The sequence below is a fragment of the Alligator sinensis genome, unplaced genomic scaffold (assembly GCF_000455745.1).
Source record: "Alligator sinensis unplaced genomic scaffold, ASM45574v1 scaffold927_1, whole genome shotgun sequence".
In the NCBI taxonomy this organism is placed as follows: Eukaryota; Metazoa; Chordata; order Crocodylia; family Alligatoridae; genus Alligator; species Alligator sinensis.
In genome coordinates, this window is record NW_005842155.1 from 1,490,433 (window position 1) to 1,509,508 (window position 19,076).

At 42.2% G+C, this 19,076-nt stretch overlaps 1 protein-coding gene across 1 annotated transcript; it reads right to left on the bottom strand.

Moving 5' to 3' along the window:
- Nucleotides 1–3,901: 3,901 nt before the first annotated feature.
- Nucleotides 3,902–19,075, bottom strand: RRN3 (RRN3 homolog, RNA polymerase I transcription factor; the record flags this gene model as incomplete). The annotated part of the gene is made up of 17 exons (XM_006025597.3): nucleotides 3,902–4,270; nucleotides 4,672–4,759; nucleotides 5,656–5,808; nucleotides 7,131–7,239; nucleotides 7,894–8,078; nucleotides 8,475–8,605; nucleotides 9,307–9,437; nucleotides 11,443–11,581; nucleotides 13,650–13,745; nucleotides 14,103–14,201; nucleotides 14,906–14,975; nucleotides 15,388–15,451; nucleotides 16,829–16,888; nucleotides 17,209–17,338; nucleotides 17,425–17,514; nucleotides 18,632–18,688; nucleotides 19,058–19,075. Coding segments are annotated over 17 exons (1,782 nt in total), but the record flags the coding sequence as incomplete, so codon positions are not given.
- Nucleotide 19,076: the final 1 nt, after the last annotated feature.

The window sequence follows — 19,076 nt, forward strand, 5'->3', positions numbered from 1 at the left end:
GGTGCCGCGCGGGGCGCTGGGAGTTGTAGTGCACCCCCCTGGCAGCGCCCGAGACGGACCCGCCCTGCGGGGCGCACCGCGCTGCACCTCGAGATGCGGAGCCCCAGAGCTGCCGCTTCCCCTATAAGCCCCTTTGCCTCCCCGATTTCCCGCTGTTTCCTTTTTCACAGACAGACTCTTTTCTGCCTCGAAAATCTACTACTGTGGAGCCTCCCTTACTCACCTTCCCCCCCACCCCCACTTTACCTTTGGTGCCCTGATTTCCACTCATTTACAGTCTCACTGACGTCCTGCCACACTTTTAGCTTCTCTCCTTCCTTGGAGTCTCAGACCAGCAGAGACTCCCCTGCCTGGAGGAGGGTGTTTGCTCCCCAAAGCTGCCAAAAGCCATCAGTGACACGCAGGGGTGCAGGCAGGTGCACGCACCCCCCGGGGTTGGCGATGCACCCCTGCGAAAAGCGCCGTCAATGCTGCCAGCAGCGCCTGCGGGCGGTCGCCACTCACCACCTCCTCATTGCATTGCCACCCATGGGTGGTCGCCGTGCCCCACAGCCTCCGGGGCCACACGTCGCTCATGCTAAGAACTTTGTTCCAACTGCTCAGTTGCTCTAATAAAAGAGACCAGATTCACCCAAAGAACCTGGCCTGACCATGTCCTTAGACCAACACGGCTGCAACCAAAACCCCCCTCCACACACACGCTGCTTGTGGGACAGGCCCCACGCCAGGCAGCACTGAGCTCCCAAGGGAAAATTTAAGATGGGCACAAAACACCCTCTCTCTTCCCTCCTCTCCCAGCCCTGCTCTCTGCACCTTTTTCTGGCTCAGTGAAACTCCACTGGTTTTATTAGCCAAGTGCTGCTTTCTTCTTGTGTTGTGGCTGTAAGCACAGCATTTCTTCTTAGGGAAAAAGGAAAAGCCCGTGTCCCACCCTGTCTGCAATCACACGTGCTTTCTGCTCAGGGGATGTTTTCACAAAATTAAGACACAAAAGCACTGTAGGACCCCACACACAGTTATTTGTCAAGAAAAGTATATTTAAGTGTCTACATGGCTTAAACACCTAGTACTTACCTAGGGCTCACATTTTAGTATTGCAACATGCATGTTATCTTCTAGAGGCCCAAAGTCCACGCATCAGAGAGCGCTTTCTAGACCAGGAGTTGGCAACCTGTAGTCCACGGGCAGCATCCAGTCTGCAGGCCACATCCAGCTTTCAAGAGACTTTGGATCTGGCCCATGCGGCCATGGCTGCAGTGGCAGTCGGCGGCAGGAGGCTCCCTGCACTGCCAGGGGCTGCCCTGCCACACTGCAGCTAAGCAGCTTCGTTGGGGAGGAGGCAGGGTTGCCTCCCTGCTGCAGCTAAGTGAGGGGGGGAAAGGGCAGTGGCTGCCCTAATGCCCGCTGCCTCTGACCTGAGCGAGCCCAACCGTTGCCAAGTGTAACAGGGAACCCCTACCCCTGTTACTAGGTGGGTTTGAGTGGGAAAAGGGCCAGGGATCAGGCAGCTAATGAAGCAATTAGCTGCACCTGGTACTGGGGAAAGAGAGACAAAATGTTGAATGCAGTGGCCAGAAGGGGGCTGGGTCCCTGAGCTGCCAGGCAAGTAGCTCCTGTGTAAATTGGCTGCAGGAGGTGGGCTAGTCTGTACCCAGGCAGCGCCAGAGAGCTGTGAAGACTGAGCCAAGGTAAATGCCTAGGCTGCAGGGAAGTATTAACCCAGGGTTGTGTGGAGTTTGTCTTGCAGTCATGGCACTGGCATTTAGGTTTTGGCTAGATATGCTGGTGGGTTGGGAGTGGCTATATGGGGTAATAAGGAGCCACAGACGGGTGCTTGAGGCTGTTCCTCTCCAATAAGCACCAGAAGTCAGGCTCTGAGATGCGGGAAGGACTGGGACATAGGGACTATTAAGGTGCAAGGGGCCCTAGGAAAGGGGATTGCTGCTTAGGTGAGGTCAAACCCAAGAGGGTGAGGTCTTGAACACGTAGACCCAGGTGGAGGGTGTGGTCAGAGAAGAAAAGGGGGCTGAAGCTAGGACAGGCAAGACACTGACAAGTGCCACAAAAACCTATGGGGTGTGTCCCCTCAAAGGGGTAGTATCATGAGGCAAAAAGGCCCCAGGTGTGGCCAGAATAGTTTCCCCCCCGCCAGGTGACTACAGACCCTCAAGTACCCTCCCCCCCCCCCCATTAACAATACATAAACAACATCAAAGGTGTGGCAGGAAAGTGCTGGGAGAAGAGGTAGGACTGGGAAGGAACTGGCATGTGGGGCATACCCAGACAACATCTGGAAGTCCCTGGACCACACATAAGATATTAACAGTTAGCCAAAATAAGAACAAAGTATTATATGTTGGAAGTTGTACATTGCTTGCTTCTCAAAGGTGGGGCTTATAATGTTAAGGGCACTGGTAGCACAGGGAATAAAATATATATATATACACACATGCACTTTGTGGCACTCTGGAAATCACTCTTCCCTTTGTTGCAAGGATACTTTCATGTTAGGAGGGAAGACAAGTTATTTCAAATGCAAACTTTTTATTGCTCCAAGAATGATGGCATAAAGAAGAATAAAATATTTTTGAAGAACTGCACAGATGAAATTTAAGGAAAAAAAAGTCATCAAATGACAGGAGCACATGGACTTTACTATACTGTTCCCAAACCTCTCCCATAGAAGATGTCCCATTAATTGTGTCCCACAGTCTTTCAAAAGGAAATTGCCAGAATTGGGCACTCCTGAAACCCCTAATTCCTACAGCATGTTTTTTTGCCACTATGTATACTTCTACACACATTCCAGTCTGTTTTGTGCATAAGTTAATGGAATTATGTACAGATATATGGTTTGTAAGTATCTGGGATGGGAATTGAAACAAGTCTTCATACACTCATCTATGGAATCTTCCTCTAGTCTAGCAACAAGTCTAAATAAAAAAAATTAAAAAAAACCCAGGCCAGTGCAGTTGCAGCAACCTAAAGATAAGAATCTGGACCAAAATAATTAATATTTCCAGTTCCCAGAACAGCATATTCTCGTGTGTCAAGAAACGTGTTAATCTAATTGAAATGCTAGGCAGTTTTTCCAGAAATCATCCATGTTTATTTGAGCCTCTTAAAGCCAAACAATTATATAACAGAAAACAGTTATGCTGAAGTAAGACAATTCTCTGCTATGATGCAGGAGGAAAGGAGGAATCATATCACTTCTCTTCTGAGGTTTTCCAGTTTCAGGTTTCACATTTTAAATCACACTCCAAAACACAGAGGGCTTGCACAGTGCTTTTCAACTCAACTCTAGAGCTCAAGCTCTACACAACATTTCTATAGAACAACCATCTGTAGGTCAAACAAGCAGCTGTTAAGCTTTTCTCTTTGTCACTTATGTGTGATGATGGTTTGAGGTGGTAAATTTTATTTTATTTTTTTTTTTTAAATAGGAAGTTCAGAAGGGGGAGACTTTGTTCCAACTAAGTCTTTTTCAGTGATAATACCCAGCATTTGCAAAGCACTTCCTACCATCAAAATACTTTACCAGCTACCTCCATCAGCTGACAGAAGCAGCTGAGGTAGAGAAGCAAAACAACTCATGAGAGGGAGTCACTGTTATGCTGAATTTAGAGTTCAGTCCATGGTTTTTATCTTGGGCTCAGACAAAGAGAAGGGAAAAGAGGGAACAGAAAACTTACAGACTCATCAAAACACAATATAAACATCAGGAGCAAAATCCTGGGCCTAGTGAAGTCATTGGGAAAAGAGGCCAAGACTTCCTTTTAAAGATTATATATATATATATATTAGAGGTGAAAAAATACACACAAGCTTCTTAAAGTCAAGGGAAAATGCCTAAATTATATAAAAATCTATTTCAATATGAAATGTGTAAAATATTGCACATTTTATTCTCTAGTCTCTTTTGGCAACATATGAAATTATCAGAACTCATCTTAGCAGAAACAACAGTTAAAAAGCTAAAAGTCAGCTTTCCTCCCTGTTTAATACAGTTCAAAGAAAAAAAATGAAAAAACTTGAGTTTGTAGAAAGACTGAACAGCTTTCCAGAGAAATGTACATAGCTTTTCCCTCTCAACTTGCAGTTTCAGTCAGAGGTGCTGCTGTATATATGTTCCTGGTGGGGGGGATCCTAGGCTGCTTGGTGTACTCAGAATATTTGAGTCATACGAACTTGGAGTAATTCCAAGCATGCCATCGTTCTGAGGAGTCTCTCCTTTCAAGAAGTCATCATCTTCGTCTTCAGCTGTATTCTGCGCAAAGAAAAGGCCAAATGCGAAGAGAGAGGCACTACAATGACTTGTCATTTTCACTCTTGAGTTAGATACATATTTATCAGAAAGAGTAATCAGAACTTCAAAGCAGCTTTACTAGGGTAGTGAATATTAGTGCTATAAAGCAGGATGTCAAACTCACTCCTGCCCCAGGCCAGATCCACAGGGCCAGCAGCACCTGGGGCAGGTCAGAGTTGAGGCAATGTTGCAGGTCCACACCTGTCAGGGTCTAGAAACCCCAAATTCTGCATCCTCCAGCTTCCAGTAGCCCACCAGGCTACCAGTGGATCAGATGAAACAGTTCCATGGGTCAAATGTCAAAGCAGACGATATAAAAAGGTTAACCAAATCTGAACCTGTATATTTTGACAATAAATTACCTTTTTAATGGGTGCTGTAAGGTCCTTAAGATCTTCAGCACTCAGTTCTTCCCAAATCTGATAAAGAGGATCAATATTCTTCTTTGACCTGAAAACAATACAGATGCTAAATAGACTTGAACCCAAGTAATTGTGAACTAAGCACTTCAGTTTCTACATTTCTCTAGTGTGTTTCAATGGATTATACACTTCACAGATAGATTAGTCTACCTTACAAAGATATCACTTCATTTTACAGATGAGTAAGATGTTACACAGAAGTTCAAATGGTTTGGCTTGAAAGCAGAGCATTAGAGAGAGATTCAGGCACTAAAATCCAGAACTCACAATGATGTATTTTAACCAAGTAGCTAGTAATCCCTTAGGCAAGTACAATCCTCGTCTAATTTATAACCCGCAGGCTTCTTCACACCATTTTTACTCTTTGGAACAAGGTCTCACTGCAGCCCTTATTGTGCCTTGAAAACTGTTCTTCTCACAAGAGCTACCAAGCTCATTCTCTTCATGTACTAAAGCAGCCAACATGCATAATGCCAAGTGTATAAACATTCTTGATAAATAAGGCTGAAGAGACCATTCACATCTAAAGAGGAAAACAAGCCAAATCCCCTCTTACACAAGAAGGTATAAGAAACCATCCATTGGCTCTCAATACAATGCTTTGTTGCTGAAATATTGCAAATTAACTTGTTAAATAGGAGTAGCTAAAGAAGTCTTACCTAATCTAACCTCCTACTGAAACCAGACGGATGGGAGGGTGGACCTGACATTCTACACCCTACAGTGTAGACAGACTTCAGGTTTCAAGCTTTTGGCAGTGCTAAATCTAAAAAAATCTTAAGTCACATTCTGTAGTTCCACATAATACAACAATCAGGTGCTTAGAGAACCAGGAAGGCAAATCTAATTCAGGAAATCTTGAACAGTGCCTTAAAGTATGAGTTTTCTGTAAGGCAGAAATTAGTATAGATTTCAAATACAAACCTTTTGAGAATGTAAGGATCAAAAGGAAAAAAACTATCAAGTGGATTAGTGCAAGCCTGTACAGAGTCACCGCCATTGCTGCTTCTAATGACTGGTAAAAACTGCCTGTTGTTCCTCTCAATTATGGTGTAGCAGAACACCAACTGGTACTTCCTTAAAATAAAAAAAGCAAACAAACAAAATGAAGCAGGTAAATGTAACCATTCCCAACTACATGGAAAGCAAATCATTTCAGAAGATACTAAAACTGATCAAGGTTTATTTCACTGATATCAAAATTGTAGCTCAAACTTCCCTTTCAGTTTGATGACCAACACCAAGTCTTAAACACAGTCAGAATACATTTGAGCTCACAGTCTCCTCTTTAATCCCCAACAGAAAAAAGGACTGCAATTTGTACCATCATAAAGCAATGGAGCAGTTCTTGTGAACTAGAGCATCTCACTGGATCTGACTGTGACAGGGCACCTACCATGCCTGTCACTAAGAGGGGAAGAAGCTGCTTGAGAAGCAGCCTGCAGGTGTGGTAGGAGCAAATAAAGAGTCACCTGACCAGAAGCGGGGGCTTCAAGCATATAAGTCCGGGGCCTCAGCTGGTCAGGGAGTCTAGCCTTGAGAGTCATGGAAAGAGGAGCTCCTGCGCAGCAGGGCTTCTGGGCAACACCTGAGCTGGTGGTAAGTAACTCTGGTGGTTTGTGGAAAGAAGAAAAGGGAGGTCAGGAGGTCCCAGTTGGGCCTGAAGGGAGAGAAGGAGAAGCAAATGTCAACAGGGCCAGGGAGCCTGATGGTCTCAGTGGACCCAAGATAGAGGCCAAGGCCAAAAAGCAGGGCTAAGGCCTAATGGTCATGAGAGCAAGGAGGGTCAAGGACCCATAGCCTGCAAGAGGTGGGAGGCAAAGTCAGGGACTCAGCCCAGGAGGGGTTGAGTGTCAATAGGGTCAGGGAGCCTGAAGGTCTTACTGGCCCAGGAGTTAGGCCAGAGATGGGTTGAAGGCCAAGGAGGGATACAGCCAGAGACAGGTGGGGTCAGGGGAGCTTGGGAGTCTCAACTGGCCTAGAAGCAGGGCCAGGGCCCAGATAGACAGGCCAAAGCTTGGGGGTCATGGCTGGAGACCAAGGAGCCCATACGCCAGGAGGGGCGCATATCAGCAGGGATGAGTAACATTTCATCAAAAGTGTGGCAGGTGAGGAGAAGGGGAGAGTACCCAAAGAGAAACAAACTAGACGAAGGCTCCAGAGGCATCATGGCCACCCCTGGAGTTGAACCCTGTTACACTGACCTCATTATGAGCTAGTTTCACTTAGCTTGAAATATGCATACTATTACAATTATGACATGATTTATTTTATACAATACACAGTACTTGTACAAACATACAAGTTTACAAGAAAGTTAATCTTTGAACTATTAGACTATGGTCTACGTACACAAATCAACATAAACTGTAGAAAATTTAAACTGGCAAAACAGTTACCTGGTAATGGCTGCAAACAAGTTGACAACAGAAACTAAGCAAATCTTCAGGGGATTCAGCTGACACATGACGATGCGTTCAAAATTTAAGTTCTGCAGGTATGCCAAACCTTCAAAATGAGAATTATTTGCAAATAAGTATGCAAGAGTTTCAGAGACTGCTTTCACAGATTCTTAGCTAGTGGCTCTCAAATTTGAGGCCAATCCTCAAAATTGTTCATTGGCCACCATATGCCCATATTCAATTTTTAATTGAAAATTAAATTGATTTTCATGGCTTTGTATTCCAAGAATAGAGCTGGATCAGACTGTAGCTTACACTGAAGCAGCAGACTACTCTATGCTTAGGCACAGAGGGTGCTCCTAATGCCAGGAGCATTGGAGCATACACTAGGGATACTCTAGTCACATGCCTTGCACCAGAGCTGAGGTAAAGGGACAGAACCGCTGTACATGATAGTTGATATGCTACAAAGGGACACCTCCAACAGATTAAATGCTGGTCAACTAAAGGCACTCAATAGTGGGGCTGTGAGTCTGGCCCACAGACTTTATCTGCTTTGTCTTGACTGGCTAAAGAACAAGCTGCCCTGCTGTCACGTTCCAATACAAATGTACAAGATCCTAGTTCGTTTAAAATGGAGTAAGGTAAGCATCTCAGAAGCCACTTAACTGAACCAATTACTTAAATCATCCAACACTTCCAAAGGCTGCAAATAAAATGTGTTTACATTTTCTATTACTGTCTCTTCTAACACACTCACCTTTCCTTAAGTTGCCATCTAAAAGCTGCCTATGGCGGAAAATGAAAGTATAGAAGACAGCTTGGCACGCGGAGTAAAACGGTCCATGTAGAGCTACATCACAGTAAGCATTTGTCCCTGCATCCTGACTATCAATATATCTGTGCAGCCAATTAACCAACAGGTCCAGACATGCTTTCACTGTGCTACAAGGGAATATATTTAATAAAAAAAAAAAAAAAGAGAGAGAAAAAATCAGTCTGATAGGTGCGAAAGATAAAACATGAATATTTGAGAGCTCGGTGTGCACAGTGCATACAAATGCAAGTATGGAAAGTTTTAAAATGAGATTCCATTGCCAGGGTCTTCCTCCATGACCTTTGATAACCTCATCTTAAGTCTCAACAGATATTTCATAAACAAAGTACTTGGAAAACTTCAAGAGAATCCCACAAGGAGTACGAGCATAACTCAGACATGGTTCACTGGCAGAGTGAGGACAGGGAGAAAGTGGGACTTAGTAACATTCTGCACTTTACTCCAGCAGACAAACTGTTTGCTTTAAACAAATGATATTTAAATGATCTAGCAAAACTACTTACACAATTGGAATAAATTTAGCCCTTGCCAAAAAGCTGCCAATATAATTTCCAGCGGTTTGTCTGATCACTGCAGGATTATTTGGATCCTGCAGTATCTTCCAAAGATGGTCTAAGAATGCTTCTGCAAACCCCTGCAAACAAGACAAGGTACAATCCGTTAATCCTAAGGCTAACACCATCTCTAAACAGACACCCAGTGCTGAAGCCAACTGTTTAGAGATATCCAGTAAAAACTCGCTTATCAGGATAAAAAATAGCTTCCAGGACCAAAAAAATTCCTGTAATTAATCATGACAGAGAACATGTAACATTGAGCTGAGTCCCTGTAGGCTTTGCATATTCCTCTTATTATGCTTTAAAGAAGTTCTATACTTTGTTAAATGCAAGAAATATATTAGCAGACCCAGTGGGGTTTTTTGCTTAAGAAACCAAGGGCAAGCTGTAAAAGAAAATGGTGAATGTAACAAAGATCCTGGCCTAAATAAAAGGGGTAATACATATATCAGCTCCAAGTCATTTTTAAGCCATGTAAGAAAAGCAATAATACACTGTTCCACACACTCGAGGTTCCAGTTGATTTAAAAATTCCAATCAGTTGTGATAGAACTGAATAAGCAACCTATAGTGGAGAGGTTAATTATAACAAATGTGGAGAGAGAGAAAGAAACTAAAGAAACGCATGCTAATGCCCCTTTCCACTCCCTACATATGGAGTGGAATTAGGATTTCAGTTGAATCAATGTAACTTGACAACTCCTTAAACTAAAAAAGCAGAAAAGGTCTCAAATACCATAGAAGAGGTACATTCTGTAAAGCCTATGCTGTTACTCACCAATTTAAAACTGCAGATATAAAACATGAAGTACTGTACATGACACAAAGCATGGGTTGGTAAAATTAGTTTGTCAAAGATGGTAATTAGATCCCGATATAAGCCTTTTGTATTGTTGATATCAACTTTGCCTGTAAGGGAAAAAAAAAAGATTCCAGTGGCTCTTTGCTCTTCCCCAGAATTGCAATGTGTATTTAAAGAAATTCTGCCAAGCAGATTAGTCTCCAGCCATAAGGAGGTCTAAAGACATAATGTCACAGAAATACTTCCTGATATTTGAGCTCCAAAAGATTTTTTTGTATCTATGTATACATTTGCCAGTGCCAAAAGACATGCAAACACTACAATACTATGTCACTGAAGGACAGTGAAAAAGTGAATAGGTAGCTTAATATTATCAGAGCATGGGAGGAAAGGGGGAAAAAAATCAGAGAGTAAATCTGATTTTTAGACATTCTTTCTTGTTAAAAAAAAAAATCTACCAGGTTTAATATCAGAAGTTTAAGTACAGCTGTCCATCTACCGTTGTTCCTTTAAGAGACAAAAAGTTAGGACTTTCCTTTACATTTCAATAAAGAAGTAAAATTTGTTTTAACTAGTGATTAGTAGGGCTGTGCGAAGCTTTGGTCGCCGATTTGATTTGGAGATTCGGCCCAATTCAGTGGCTGTATCTCCGAACTGAATCAGGAAACCCTTTAATCTCTCCAAATTGAATTGGAACCCTCCGAATCAATTCGGAGATTCAGAAAGATTCGACGATTTGGACAGACACAGCTTTAAAATTTTTTTTCTACATAACCTCAAGGTACCAGGAGGCTCGTGAATGCTGAGATGGTGGGGCAGATACAGCGTCTCACAGGAGAGCGGGGGGACCCCCAGTGCACTTGGCAGCAGACCCAGAAGTGGACCAGAAAGAACTTCCGGTTGCACTTCCAATCCACTTCCAGGTCTGCCGCGGAGCGCGTGTGCACCCCACCCCGCCCAGCAACTGGTTCCGGTCCACTTTTGGGTTCGCCGCCAAGCATGCCGCACTTCTGTGGGATGCTCCATCCGCTGCAGCATTGCTGAGCTGTGCCTGGTACCTCGAGGTATGTAGAAAAAGCATTTAAACCTGCATCTATGGTCGAATTGCTGATTCTCTGAGTCAACACTGAATCTTCAGATTCAGATTTGGCCGAATCAAAAAGGGACAGTGATCCGAATCAACGAACTGAATCACTGTCCCCGATTCGGGCCAAATCGAAATCTGAATCAAATACGGCTCATTTCACACACCCCTAGTGATTAGGTGGGGTTGTCTACCTTGTATATACAAAATTGTAAAAAGGAATCTAATCATTCTGATTATCAAAGTGAATACCGAAGAAGCATCAAACATTAAATCTTACTTATGACTCCTCAGCAAGTTCCTGAAGCACACAACATTCACCTTAAGAAAACTTTACAGTGCTGATACAAAGCAGCTAAGGGGCAATATATGCCCCATATGTGTATGCGTGCTCACTCTCTCTCTCTCGCGCTCTCTCACACACACACACACACACACACACACACACACACACACACACACACACAATTAGATGAAAAACAGGAAGGGTTCAAAATGACAGATTATGAGAGATTTCCCACTTTTGGTTGTTCATGCTATTCTGGCAAAGAGGCTGGAAAGCCAATAGATCTCCCCACATGAGGAAATTCCCACTGAAAAAGAAAACAGTAGCTCCTACATTAACTCTCACATAGTACCTGGTATAAGGGACATGTCAAGCTATGAACTGAGCGCTAATGGGAAATGCGCAAGAGATGACTCATGGAAGTGAAGTAGCATTCTCAGCTAGTGCAGTAGCTTCTTGGTGACAAAGCTAATTGCCAGATTTTAAAATATTATGAGGCCAAGAACAGGAAGCCAAAGCTGAGTCTTTGCATCATTCTTCAACTGTGGTTATGTTAAGATGTGGGATACAGCTGAAAATCTAATCTATGTATGCTGCTGGAAGAATAATTCTACAGATGACAACCAGATTCTAATGGTCCAGTCCTGCAGTAGCAGAACTCTCCTCATGTTTACTTGGGGAGTAGGGGGGAAGGGAAGGAGGGAAAGGGAGGAGGAAACAAGTATGATCCATACTTTATTACCATTGACATAGCAGACCTCTTTTATATAAGCAAACAGAATGGTCATCAAAATATCCAAGCGTTCTGCTAGAGGATGGGCCATCACATCACTCTCACTGGAGGCACCTTGGTTTTCTTTTTCTGTTTCTTCATCTTCCTCCTGTGAGATAATGCAGCAATGAAGGATTTCTCTTGCATACCCCAAAAACCCCTAACTTTCTCTATTCTCGTCATAAAGTTTAGTATTATGGATACAATTTTAAAAAATAATCACTGTACAAATGCATACAATGATCACTGCTTTATTGACTATGGGCTTATGCTTTGATCTCTGCATTAGAATAGATATGTATTTGGATTCATGTTTGGTGTAGATTCCTTTCCTTTAAGAAAACATATTGGATATGATGAGTAAATCTCAGACACAATGAGTAGACTAACAATGCAATTGTTTTCAAATATTTACTTTTTCTACTAAGTTTCCAAAATTGTACAAGCTGAATTGGACTTAATTTTTAATGGAAATAAACCACACAATGTCAGCCCACCGTTTTATCCTGAATTGTAGATTTTCTTTGGATTTAGTTTTCTTTCAACAGAAGATCAGTGTTGTTTAAATGGAAACTGACAGTGACAATACAGTACCTGGTATTTTCTCTTTCAATGCCTTATCCTAATAACATCAAGTATTAGGAATGGGAAAGGAATCAGGGTTCAAAGACAAAAAGCTAGTTAAGCTCTAGGTGTTATTTAGAGTTCAATGGAGAATTGTAACTTGTTTCTGCAGAAGATTTTGACATCTGATTTAACTCTAGTTAAAAACAGAATTCCAAAATTGTCTTGGCTCTGCCAGGAGCTTCCCTAATCTGCCTGGTTAAGAGTCAGGCAACTTGAGGAGCCAGGTATTCATAGACTCATAGATGTTAGGGTCAGAAGGGACCTCTATAGATCATCGAGTCCGACCCCCTGCATAAGCAGGAAAGAGGGCTGGGTCTAGATGACCCCAGCTAGATACTCCTCTAACCTCCTCTTGAAGACCCCCAGGGTAGGGGAGAGCACCACCTCCCTTGGGAGCCCGTTCCAGACCTTGGCCACTCGAACTGTGAAGAAGTTCTTCCTAATGTCCAATCTAAATCTGCTCTCTGCTAGCTTGTGGCCATTAGTTCTTGTAACCCCCGGGGGTGCCTTGGTGAATAAATACTCACCAATTCCCTTCTGTGCCCCCATGATGAACTTATAGGCAGCCACAAGGTCGCCTCTCAACCTTCTCTTGCAGAGGCTGAATAGATCCAGTTTCTCTAGTCTCTCCTCGTAGGGCTTGGTCTGAAGGCCCTTAACCATACGAGTGGCCCTTCTCTGAACCCTCTCCAGGTTATCCGCGTCCCTCTTGAAGTGCGGCGCCCAGAATTGCACGCAGTACTCCAACTGCGGTCTGACCAGTGCCCGATAGAGGGGAAGTATCACCTCCTTGGACCTATTCGTCATGCATCTGCTGATGCACAATAAAGTGCCATTGGCTTTTCTGATGGCTTCGTCACACTGCCGACTTATGTTCATCTTGGAGTCCACTAGGACTCCAAGATCCCTTTCCACTTCCGTGCCACCCAGCAGGTCATTTCCTAGGCAGTAGGTATGCTGGACATTTTTCCTCCCTAGGTGCAGTACTTTGCATTTCTCCTTGTTGAACTGCATTCTGTTGTTTTCTGCCCACTTGTCCAACCTGTCCAGATCTGCTTGCAGCTGTTCCCTGCCCTCCGGCATGTCCACAGAGATCTCAGTATCTCTGAGAGCTAGCACTCACAAACAGCCAAGAGCCTAGAACCCATGGTTGGCCATTAACAGTCCATCTAGCAGTCTCAGCAGAAATCTCACTGGGTGTCTGGGAGACTTTCACTGAGATCAAATTGGACCTTCAGAATGTTGCTGATCTGTCAACAGTGACATTTCCAAATAGAATATTTCAACTACATTATTCTGACTATCTTTAGTGGTGGTGATTTGGGTGCTGTGTTTCCCCATTAAGTAATTACATTTGTACCTATTAAAATAATGAAGAGGTCAAAAAGCACAATTTAGTTGAAACTTCAACATTTTCTGACAGTCTGGTTATAACGTAACAATATTTTATCCCCTTAAGGCTGTGTATCATTGCCACTTAAAAGTATTACAGTAAGTTTTCTTAATTTTTATTTTAAAAAATTAGAAGTAGTGTCATTAAGACAGCCAACCATGTCAAAAAGTCCTTCTTCTGTGGTTTTTTCCACACTACCAGGAGCATTAGCATTTTCTTCAGCATCCTCAATATCCTGTCGTGGTGTGCTTACCTATATATAAAGATAAGAAATCAGTTTTGTTGGTATTTCTTTTTAAAACAAGTTTGGGAAAATGTAAGCACACTATTTTTTTAAATCTGATATTGGTGACAGTATGATTGTAGCATTTTGGGTCTAAAAACCTGCCTTTGTTCACATTTCCATGGCATAAAGGAGTAACGTCAAATACCATACATATGTAAAACTATAGTTTAGGATGGAAATTCAGCCTCAAATGATAATTTAAGTGGCTCAATCTTAAACCAACAACCGACTGTATTTAATATTACGCCTCAAGAAAAACTAACAGTCACATCATAGCTGACATTTAAGAAATAGCAATATTTTAAAAAGTGATTCCACACTTACATCCAGCTTCAATAGTTTTTCAACTATAAGTTCCAGAATTCCAAGTCTCAGAGTTGGAAGATACACAGTAATTCGCAGCAAGTTATGAACATAATATTCCTGTAATACATCATCATGAATTGTTTTTCATTGTTAAGGGAGTCTCATTTATTGTAATTTCTAGAATCCCTGAAAGGAGCAAAACTAACTACAGAAGTACCGAACCAATAAACACAATTATCTAAAGTTCTGAAGCAGAAATGGAAGTTGAATATATTACAATTCATTCTAAAGAATGGCTAAAAATAAGTTAATGCATAACCCAAAACATCATCATGCTTAAGTGATAGGATTTCATATTAATAACCTCCCTCCATTTATTTTTCCCATTATCCCCATCCCAATCCCAGTTGCCCTCTCAAGCTTCTAGGTCTAAGTTTCCATGGATCCTTCCCATCAGTGACTGAAATGTTTTGACTGAAATTTTCCAAAAACATTGCCTGAAGCAGGCAACCAGCAAGGAAGATTCCTATCCAATGATTAGTTTCTCAACATCAAGAACTAAAGAGAGGGCATTTTAATGAAAACTCTTAATAATTAGTAGTGCATTATATATATATGTACTAATATAAATGCAGGAAGCTATAGATGAAAAATGCATCATCCTTGTTGAAATTCCCCTACAGTATCCAAATCAGGATAGATTCTTTTGTATGCTGTGTGAGAGCTACTGCATCTGTATGGAACTCTGCAAGGAATCAATTCTAAATCTATAGTATTTTTCTAATACTTATACATTTTGAAAACAGATTCATGGTTCTTACCAGGGTATTTTCCGATTTATTAATGAAGGGAAAGTTTTCCACAAGTATTGGCATAAGAAACAACGGTGTTCTGCAATAAAGAAGATAACAAGAACTTTACCCAAAACAGGAAAAAAAAGCAAGTACACATGCTGAAATTTCCCCAAGCAGCAAACTAAGCCAGCAGACAATGTATAACAGGTAGCAGTAGGGAGACTTCTTTGCATGAAACACCAGGCAGTATGGGGCCCAATTTTCCTTTGATTCAGTATATCCCATGGTTTGATTTGTTCCAGAATTAACAGGGTTGTAACTACTGATGCTTAGAAATTACTGAAAATTTTGAGTCAAATAGATGCATCATTCCAAAGCTGTTATATTAAAAAGAAGCCTCAAGTTAAATGTTAGTATTGCTCACCCAGTTAGCTTAAAGTTTGTCAGTTGGTAAACAAGCTATGTATTAATTGAAGGACAAACAAAACACTGTGGGATGCTATACTTACAAAGGCACATATCTTGCTACAGTTTGCAGTGCTCTGTGACATGCTTTAAAGTTTCCAGAAAGGTCTATGAAAAGAGAAAAAGTTAAGTACAATTAATTACCTTAATCAAGTTAGTCAGTGTAAGTACTTTCTATTAACTATCCATTTTTAATTCACCTAGGAAATTACATTTGCCAAAGTTATTTATCTGAGCCAAATCTCTTTATTGCCAAAAAAAAGTTTACACATAAATACTGAACTACTGTCAAAACAAGCTAATATTACATCCCCCACAACACTGATTTTCAGTTATCTGAGGTCTGATTAAATGCTAATGAAGTCCCACATTTTACCGACAGATTATTTTCTTTTTTAAACTACAACTTTTGTAAAATCTTGCAGACATGAGCATCTATAAAGGTATGATGCAGCTGATTTCACTCACCATATGAGTGGCCGCACTGCTTCCAGAACTTGCGTGGCCACTTCTCAAAGTGGTGTGGACACTTTCGCAAGCGGCCCCACTCCCCGGCCAGCACTCGCGGGGGGGGCACTGGTGTGCCCGCCTGCCCGCCAGCTAAATGGGGAGCGCAGCCAGACAGGGAGTGCACCAGCGCTCTCAGGGGGTGCACATGCACCCCCTACGCGTCACCCCTGGCTACAACAACCAAAAAAAGCTGAGAGTCAATAAGGTTGTTTCTCCTTTTAAATCAGTGCCAATCCAACAGGCAACCAATATAATGGTACACAACCCTAATTAAAATGGTTTTAACTACCTGAAGGGTGGTTCCAAAGAGGTTCCCAGTAGTTGCAGATGACAGAACAAGGAGCAATGGTCTCAACTTGCAGCAAGGGAAGTTAAGGTTGGATATTAGGAAGAACTCTCTCTCTAGGAGGATGGTCAAGCACTGGAACGGGTTACCTAGAGAGGTGGCGGAATCTGTCTTTGGAGGGTTTTAAGGCCCAGCTGAACAAAGCCCTGGCTGGAATGATGTAATTGGGGATGGTGATGATTTGAGCAGGAGGCTGGACTAGATGACCTTTTGAGGTCACTTCCAACCCTAATTTTCTGTGATTCTATGATTCTAAAATATTGCTAAAAGTTGTCTTCAACCTTTATATCAATACTATTTAGTAAAGGACTTAAGATACTGAAAAAAAACCAAATCTACCTGAATAAAATTAACAAATGTAATTCCATATCATGACACTAAAGCTTTGAATAGAAAGTCAAATTTCCCAAGCATTCACCTCAAAGGATTTGGAAGCAGCCAAGGCCAGGTGATGATGCACTTAATTTCAATAGGAGTTATGTGCATTCAAGTACATGGGGTCCTCCTACTCTTCAGCATGCATGGGTTCATGCAGATTTTGTACCAATACAATTACATTACAGCAGCAATGAAAAGTTCTGCATAAAGGAAGCAATACAAATAGCAAACCACACTGCTTGAGTACTCACTTTCTTCATCATCATCAGAATCTGAAAAATCCACACCATCTTCCCTTACGATTACTTGAGCTGTTAGGAAAGAGAACTATTAGTGCATAACTAGAAAAAGCGTAATGATGACAGCTACAAGTTAAAGCATCATCAGAACAATATTTTCACCAGAACTACCTGGTGAAAACCCACAATATCTAAATTACATCAAAACAAGAAAAGAAGTTTTCTTCTACTCAAGAAGCCAGAAAAATTTTACATGCTGTTATCTAGTTTTAAGCTAATTTCTTATAAATTTCTTAAAAAATTTGACCTTATACAAATTCTCTTACTCCAAGTTATTTTAGTAAAAATAGTGTGAATTATCCCATTTAGAATAGAACGAATTAAAAACTTACAAGGTACAAAATGTGAGACAATCATGCGGAGGCAGGGTCTAAGATAGATACTTTGTGCTGATACCAGGTTACCCAGAAAATCTAAATATTCCTCCACCACATCCTGGCTTCTTCTCAACCATGGCAGCTTCTGCAGGCAGTTAGAACAATGATGTGAAATATACAGACATTTTGAGATTAAACCTTTATTTCTATATATTATGAGTGGCTACTTACCAACAAAATGCTGACCAGCTCCTCCACATCTTTTGTCAAGTATACAACAGAAGCGCGGAATTCATGCAACCAGTTAATGATCTGGGCATCCTTATATAAGCAGACAATAAAGTAGAGCAATTGCATTAATATAAAAACCTTTAAAACCCAAATAAACATGAGAATTATGATTAGGGAAGCAGTTTCTACACCAGCATGTTAGGAATGTCACCCACCACCCTTCCTCCTGCACAAGGCACACCAATACCAGAGTGGAGAAAGGCAGAAATTGCAAATCCACCCATAGTTGCTGAACACAGTTCTCTTTCAAAATCCAAGATGAGTGGATTTATCACACTGAACATAATAGCTAAGTAAGGGAACTACGTAGTACTCTAGACACTCCTTGTAGGTCCTAAATCTAGTCCCAGTCCTCCCAGCCGCTGGGCACAAGGAACCCTTGGATGTATCACCTATCTGTTCTCTACAAGGAAGCAACGTTGTGCTCCAACTGTCAATTAGTTGTTCCTAAAGTCCTTTGCCTGAAAGAAAAAAGCCTGACAGATCTTATTCCAACCATTCTCCTTAAATAGACGTGGGCACATGCCTGTGATCCTATTCCAACCTTCTCAAGCCTCTGCAAAACAGTTACTGCAAAAAATGGACAGATCTTGTCTCTTACCGATTTTCTCCAACTTAGTCATACAACTAAGATGATGGCATGTACAAAAGTAAGCAAGTTAACACTTCTTCAGAGACTTGAACAAGGTCCAACAGGATTACACTTGGAATAGGTAGAATAGGATCACTCCCAAGTCTGGAGCAGGTGCTGAACTGAAAGGATTAATTTAGAATTATCAGGGAATTGCCAGGGAAACGCAGCCTAACACTCTGTGGTCTGGAAGGAATGGAACATAAGCTGCCACCTGAAGAAATGTAATAAGGGCCTGACTCCAAGCGGAGTGCTCTCAAAGAGGCGAGGAGGGATCAAAGATGTAGCTGATATGGAAACTGACAAGACTTCTGTCACTGCAAAGTTAACACAGAGCAAAGATATCTGAAAGATAAGAAACCCTGCCTGAAACCTGATCAAGCACCAAGAAATCTATTTGAGGGGGGGTTTTAAAATCATGTTTAAAACACAATGGCCACACTTTGCCACATAATTAAATGTACTCCCATGAAACAACCACAACTATCAGAATCCCCCATTGCAAAAATGTCTCACCTTTATATCCGGATCTGACAGCTGATGCTTTAACAACTCAAAGTCAGCAGTTTCTCCCTAGAGTGAGTGTGAAGGGGAAAGAAAACAGAGGCACATTCGGTTTCCTGCGATCCTGGAGCACAGCTCGGGCCCTGCTACCTAACCCATTTGAAACGCAAGCTTCAGGACAGCTTGGAAGACCCCTGGCAAAAACCAGAAAAGCCATAAAATGGCAGCAAGAGTCGCAGTTTCTCTCTCCCCTGCTGCACTACTAAAGTCTGGCTGGTGTTTCTCCAGGGGGCAATTCCCTTCTGCCCAATCATTCCCTACGTTTCCTCAGAGAAGCCGGATGAAGCAGCCCGCCAGCACCCCCGGGACCGAGGCCGATGGGGGAGGGAGGAAGAAGCAGCTTTTCATCACCCCCGAGACAAGCCCAGGCGCCGTCACCTGCTCGTGCTTCAGCAGG